At 37.2% G+C, this 6,728-nt stretch overlaps 1 protein-coding gene and 1 pseudogene across 1 annotated transcript; both read right to left on the bottom strand.

Moving 5' to 3' along the window:
- Window positions 1-4,173: 4,173 nt before the first annotated feature.
- LOC143635546 (trans-cinnamate:CoA ligase, peroxisomal-like) lies at window positions 4,174-6,179 on the bottom strand. The gene is made up of 2 exons (XM_077103359.1): window positions 5,917-6,179; window positions 4,174-5,815 (listed from the first exon to the last, which is right to left on the bottom strand). The coding sequence occupies exons 1-2, from the start codon at window positions 6,112-6,114 to the stop codon at window positions 4,952-4,954; spliced, it is 1,062 nt and encodes a 353-aa protein (XP_076959474.1). The 5' UTR covers window positions 6,115-6,179; the 3' UTR covers window positions 4,174-4,951.
- LOC143635539 (trans-cinnamate:CoA ligase, peroxisomal pseudogene) lies at window positions 4,265-4,879 on the bottom strand (annotated as a pseudogene).
- Window positions 6,180-6,728: the final 549 nt, after the last annotated feature.

Genomic DNA, 6,728 nt, shown 5'->3' with positions numbered 1-6,728 from the left:
AAGAAAGGAAAGGTACATAACGAGATTTATCACACATTAAATGCTACAGCTGCGATGAATACGGGCATTTTGTCTCAAGGTGCCCCGACCGATTTCGGAAAGATGAAGAAGCAAATCTGAATCGAACGGACGAACGTGAAATGAAACAGCGGCGTAGCCACTTATAAGGGAAGGGTGTCCCCCGTCCCCTGTGAAATTTTTTTTTAGTGTTAACATACCGAAAAATTCCCGACCGACCCCTATAAAATTTTGGTACCGACCCCTGTGAAACTTTGAAGCCGTACCCTGTATAATTTTAAGACGACTCCCATGAGATTTTGAGACTAACCCTAACAAATTATAAATATAATTATATAAACGTTATGTAAACAATTTTTTATTAAATTTCACTTTAATATTAACAAACCCATTAGTCAAATATCTAATCCAACTTTTAAGCCAAAACCCAATTCAAACCCTACTCAATTTTTAGCCCAAAATCCAGTTCTAACTTCTAAAATTTATTTGTTTGACCGCCTCTGATGCCTCACTTCGTCCTTTCGATCGATGATGACTACATTAACATACTAACGTCAAGAAAAAACACAAACATGAAAAATCGCAACTATTATGAGTATGATTGCTACAATGCGGTTCTAGATTTGCAAATTCAAGAGTTTGGGGACCGTTTTAACGAGGTAACATCCGACTTACTTGTTTTGTTGAGTTGTTTGACTCCTTGTGATAATTTTCGGGCATTTTCAATTCCAAAAATTTTACGATTAGTCGAGTTGTACCCATATAATTTTGATGAAAGTGATAAAAGAAGACTCTCGGTTGAACTCGCGACAAACATTGATAATTTGAAAGGAGATAAACGATTTAAAAACTTGAATGGTTTAGCAAGTATTGTTCAATTGATGGTTCAAACAAAGAAACACCATTCCTTTGCATTGGTGTATCGTTTATTAAAGTTAGCTCTCGTATTACCCGTTGCAACCGCAACCATTGAAAGATCCTTTTTGGCGATGAAGTATGCGAAGTCCGATTTGCGTAATCGAATTGGTGATGAAAATTTTAAGCAACAGTTGTATTTGTTATATTGAGAAAGACTTATCTGTCAATGTTACAGTAGATGATGTAATGGTTAGATTTCAAAAAATGAAAACTCGTAGAGAACAACTTTAATATATTTGTTATCTAATATTTTGTTTGGTAATCTTTTTTTTATATATATGACCCGATTCGACCCAACCCGATTCGACCCGACAGTTGTATCAGTACTGACCATAAAAATTCCCGACCCCTGTGAGAAAATTTTCTGGATCCGCTACTGAAATGAAAGGTCTTGATGCTTCGTTTTTCATGATGGAAGGTGTCCGGGATACCGTATACCTTCACGAAGATAAAGTAATTCCAAAAAAGTATGATATCGATTCGAGCGAGACCGATATGTGGCACTTAGATAATGGTGCAAGTAACCATATGACGAGAAACCGTGAATATTTTACGGAATTAAACAAAAAAAATAGTAGATGAGTAAGGTTCGGGGATGGTTCGTGTGTACTGATCAAAGGGAAGGGTTCAATTATATTTGAAGGTAAAAGTGGCGAACAGAAACTCGAAGAACTACTAGTGTTATTGAATAGTAAATTGTGTAGTTTTGGTGAAGCAAAATCGAAGCCCGGGTGGATGAAAGCGATACGGGCCGAGATCAATTCATTAGAGAAAAAGAAAATGTGAAGTTTAACAGGGTTACCAAAAGGAGTTAAACCAGTCGGTTTAAAACGGGTATTCAAAGTAAAAGGAATCTGATAAATAAACACAAGGCGACACTTGTGGTGAAAGAATGCGTGCAACAACCCGGAATTGACTATGACAAAGTGTTTGCCCCGGAAGCACGAATCGAGAATATATGGTTTTTAGTTGCTCTCGCGTGGATTAAGTTCAAGGAGATGCAAGCTTTGCTAAAGATAAATGATCTCCCTTATACGACTCAGAAATTCAGGGGGTGATTGTTGGGAATTACCGAGTCGACTTATGGCTATTGCGTGGAGCGACTTAGGACACAAGAAACCGGTTATCTTTGCGTGCAAGTAATCGGGTTATTTATGGATAATTATTTTATGGAAAATCTATTTTAGGTTTAGATGAAGATAATTATCATGTTTATTTTATTGTGTCCTAAATATATTCTAACGTGTTTTAGGTTAGTATATACATACCGTGTTTAGGGTATGAGACAGTTGTATCAAGTTTTTGAGTTAGAATTCTATATCAATAAAGTTTGGGTGTTAGCCAAATATTGTTTCTTTGTTCCTGTCCATCGCATCTCTGATTACTAGATACCAGGTTCTCTTGGCATTTCATCAAATAGCTTATGTGTAACCACCAAACCTTTGATTCTATAATCAACAATGTTACCCTTTCCCTTCAGTTAATAAGAACCCTATGTAAGACCATAAGACAATAGATGAAGTATAATCTAAATGATAACCATAATTATGAAGACAGTAAATGAAATTGAATCTGAATTGTTAACTATATAAATAGAAAAAAAAACCCACAAAAGCAAAACGATATAATGAATGAAGCATCATACAAATTACATTTTGATCGGTAAACAGTTTCTAAAAGAAAGAAGCAGAAAAATGTATACCTGGATAAAAAAAAAAACCTAGATCCCACTGCTTCGATGGCTTTCACGACTACCAGCCACAGTGAAGAAGAAAAACAAATAGATTGTTTTTTGAGATCGACTGAAACATAGATCTAGTGAACAATGATAGAATGAAAGCAATGAAGATTGTTGATTGTAGAAAAGACGAGTTACAACATCGATTCAAAGATTAGATAATCGATAATGATATCAAATCGGATTACATCAGACGTTGAATATTGATCGATTTCAAAGATTGATTGGTTGTTTAATGATCGACATAATGTCTGATACATACCTTTATAGTTGGAGATTGATCTATGTCAAAGAAACTCCGAGCAGAATAGGCTCACGGTGTTTGTCTTTATTGTTAGGGTTAGGCAAATGATGAAAATGGATCATGTAGAGAGAGAGCGATTTGGCTTTGAAAAGAAATGAAAATAATGCGAAAAAAATTAGAAAATGCCATGGGACCGTTTGAAGACTATTGGTGGAAAAACTATTAATTTATTATATAGGTAGAGGTATATATGTGTGTGTGTATACGTGTGTGTTTCATTATGTTTTTTCTTCTATCCCAACTTTATAGAAACTAACATGCTAAGTTGTGAATGCGGAAAAAAAATGTCTATGATGAATGAATCTTAATTAGAAGTTTTTAAATCAACCTTTTAAAAGGGGCTCCTTGGCTAGAGCTAAAGTAACACAACTCTATTAAGTCGAAGTTCATATTTAACACATCTGGCTTGGTTTCTTTTTAAACTTTGAATAGTTATGGAGCTTGTCGAAAGGGAAACAACTCTATAATAGAAAGTTTATACATTTTTTTATTAACAATTTTTTTCAACACATAACTAATTCAACCTTTAACTTGTATTTGTAAAGATTTAGACCCACTGCCTCATATCTATAAGAGAACATTATACCACTAAACTAATAGGTTATGAGTTCAAATTAAACTTATGCCATTTAAATTTGTTTATATATAAAGTATAAACTTTAAATATCTCAGGAGAATATTTTTTGACAGAAGGAACACAACTTCAGTATTTATGTCACCTTTTTCCATTTAAGATAATTAATGTGTGTAGCTACATCAACAAACATATTGCGTTTGTTATGGATAGAGTATAAAAAAAGACAGATATTTTCTCTGAATTTTAAAGGCATCGGATTACTCAGTGGTGGCTCGTGGGACAGCGAAAACAAGCTAGGGCTTTAGGCCCACACTCAGTTAAGGCCTTCAAATCCAAAAAAAAACATTATATATAGATATATTATAATGAGTATGGTAAACTCAAATTAATGTATTGGTGTGGTGGTAGGCTTGTTTGTTATATGTTATGAGTTCAAAACTTGTAATAATCGGTTTTTTTTTTTTACAATTGTTATAAAAAGGCCACAAAATATTGTTTTGATTTAGGCCCTCACATTCGTTGAGCCGGCCTGGGATTACTATGGGAAATAAATCATCCTTCCGCCCGACGGATGAATAGAACAGAATGGTGTTAAACTTATGTTCTTAGCCTTGCTTCGAAAATTACAAGCCTTTTATAAAATTATTTTCAACCAATACATGTGGGAATATACTGTATTATAAAATGAAGTTACGTATATATTATTAACTCATAGTCGGGAAATTGCAAGAACTTTATCTTGATCATGCAGTTCACTTTCGTGATACGGAGTTTGATCGAAATGGATTTCCTTTTCAGATCTTTTGTTGTTTGTAGATGTGTTTTCAGATATTTGTAGGGTTTGTGCTACTTTCCTGAGCTCTACTTTCTGAACTTTACCCGTTCCTGTTTTCGGTAGCTCCTTCACAAATTCTACCTTCTTTGGTACCATAAATTTTGACATCCTTTTCCGGCAATATGTTAAGATCTCCGTCTCTGTCGTGCCAGGGTTTTTCAAGACGACAAAGGCGCATGGGCTTTCTCCCCATCTTGGGTGAGGCATTGCAACCACCGCGGCTTCTAGTATCGCGGGGTGCTTGAATAATATGGACTCTAGTTCCACGCTACTTATGTTTTCTCCGCCGGAGATGATGACATCTTTTGATCGGTCCTTGATCTCAAGGTACCCATCCGGATGGATAACTCCCACGTCGCCCGTTAGAAACCATCCGTTCTTGAAGGCGTTTGCGGTTGCCTTTTCATCTTTTAGGTACCCCTTCATGATGCTACTTCCCCGGAGTACGATCTCTCCCATGGTCACCCCGTCACGTGGAACACTCTCCATTGTGTCCTTGTTCTTGACATCTACGTCAGCGAGAGTGAGTATGCCGACACCTTGGCGTGCCTTCAATCTAGCCTATTGATCTGTAGGCAGGCAGTGATTCCATTTGGTTTGCCATTCGCAAACAAGTGCAGGTCCCGTGGCCTCAGTGAGGCCATAGGCATGCATGATATGGAATCCAAGGTCCTCCATCTTTTCCAGAAGGGCCGCAGGTGGAGGCGCCCCTCCTGTTAGGATGTTGACCTTGGATTTTATTTCACATCGCTCGTGTGGTTTTGCCTCTAAAAGAATGTTAAACACAATAGGGGCGCAACACATGTGTCTCACGTTGTGCATAGAGATACTTTTATACATTTCCTCCACAGTTGTGTTGCGTATGCACACGTTGGTACCGACTCTTGCGGCCACGCCCCACGTAAACGTCCAACCATTGCAATGGAACATCGGCAGTGACCACAGGTACACCGCCTCGGTCCCCATTTCCCACCCTTGAATCAAGCTCATTGTGCTCAGAAACGCACCACGATGGCTATACACCACGCCCTTTGGCGCAGACGTGGTTCCAGATGTATAATTCAACGCGATCGCATCCCACTCGTCTTCAACATCTTCACCAGGGTAGCGCGGATTACCATGGTCAATGAGTTTCTCATACTCCAAATTCCCAAGACGGACCCCTGTGGGCTTATGGAGATCATCTATCACAATAACCAAAGGCATCGCGTCTTTATTACTCGCCACCACCAAGCGTAGCTCCTCGGATGCTATGGGAACATACTGATAGTCAACGAAGAATACCTTGGCTTCCGAGTGCAGCAGAATCGTGGCTATGTTTTTAGCATCTAGCCTTGTATTAATGGCGTTAAGCACAGCTCCCGCCATTGGGACTGCAAAATGCATCTCATACAAAGCAGGTACATTTGACGCCAACACAGACACCTGTTCAATTAATATTTAACCACCAACATTAGAATCAAGAAACTTGATCAATGGTCTAATATATCGTATAGAGTATATTACTATAAGCTAAAAATACTTACAACATCATTCTTGACAACATTGAGCGATCGTAGAGAGTACGCAAGGCGACAACAGCGCTCGTAAGTTTGCCGCCAGGTGAAGCTGACTCCGGTGTATATGACCGAAGTCCTATTAGCATAAACCATGGAAGCTCTCTTGATGAAAGTGAGAGGAGTGAGAGGCACATAGTTTGCTGGACTCTTTGCAATTCTGTCCATGGTATATTGTTTCAACAGGAAGAATTAATTACAGAAAGAAGTTATGTGATTTTAAGGTTCAGAAGCTTGTGTTATGGTGGTGTGAAGGAGCCGATTCAGGTTAGTGTATATATATAGGGTAAGGAGGTGTGAGGGTGGGGTAGGGGATATATAGTGGGAATGTGCCATGGATGTTTTATGGAAACTAGTTGTAATATTTTTAAACCTTTTACCACTAATCTCATAGTTCATTCAACTATGATCGAAGTCTGGTTATACGTTTTAACTTACTTTTATTTATTACGGAGGATGAATAAAAACAACTGGATTCCCCTAATATGTGTTACACATGACATAACTTAAAAAACTAATTGAGTTAGTCAAAAAGGATGGAAAATGAAACGTAAAGGATGGATATACTGGTTTTAAAAATTACATATGTAACCTGAAAGTTGAAGCAAACGCATTTAGTTTTTTTTATTCTTATTTTTAATAATTTACAACGAATAAGTTACTTGAGAATAATGAAAATAATGTCTAATATAAACATCAAAAGAAAAAAAAAAGGCTAGGTGGAGCTCATGGATTGACTGTTAAAATTAAAAAAAAAAAGGTAGATTTTATTTGCCTCCCTC

Source organism: Bidens hawaiensis, unplaced genomic scaffold (genome assembly GCF_021521415.1).
Source record: "Bidens hawaiensis isolate Kalapana, Puna unplaced genomic scaffold, B.hawaiensis_p1.1 tig00007551_1, whole genome shotgun sequence".
Classification (NCBI taxonomy): Eukaryota; Viridiplantae; Streptophyta; class Magnoliopsida; order Asterales; family Asteraceae; genus Bidens; species Bidens hawaiensis.
Note: the sequence above shows the minus strand (reverse complement) of the source record. Positions and strands in the feature narration are given on the sequence as shown.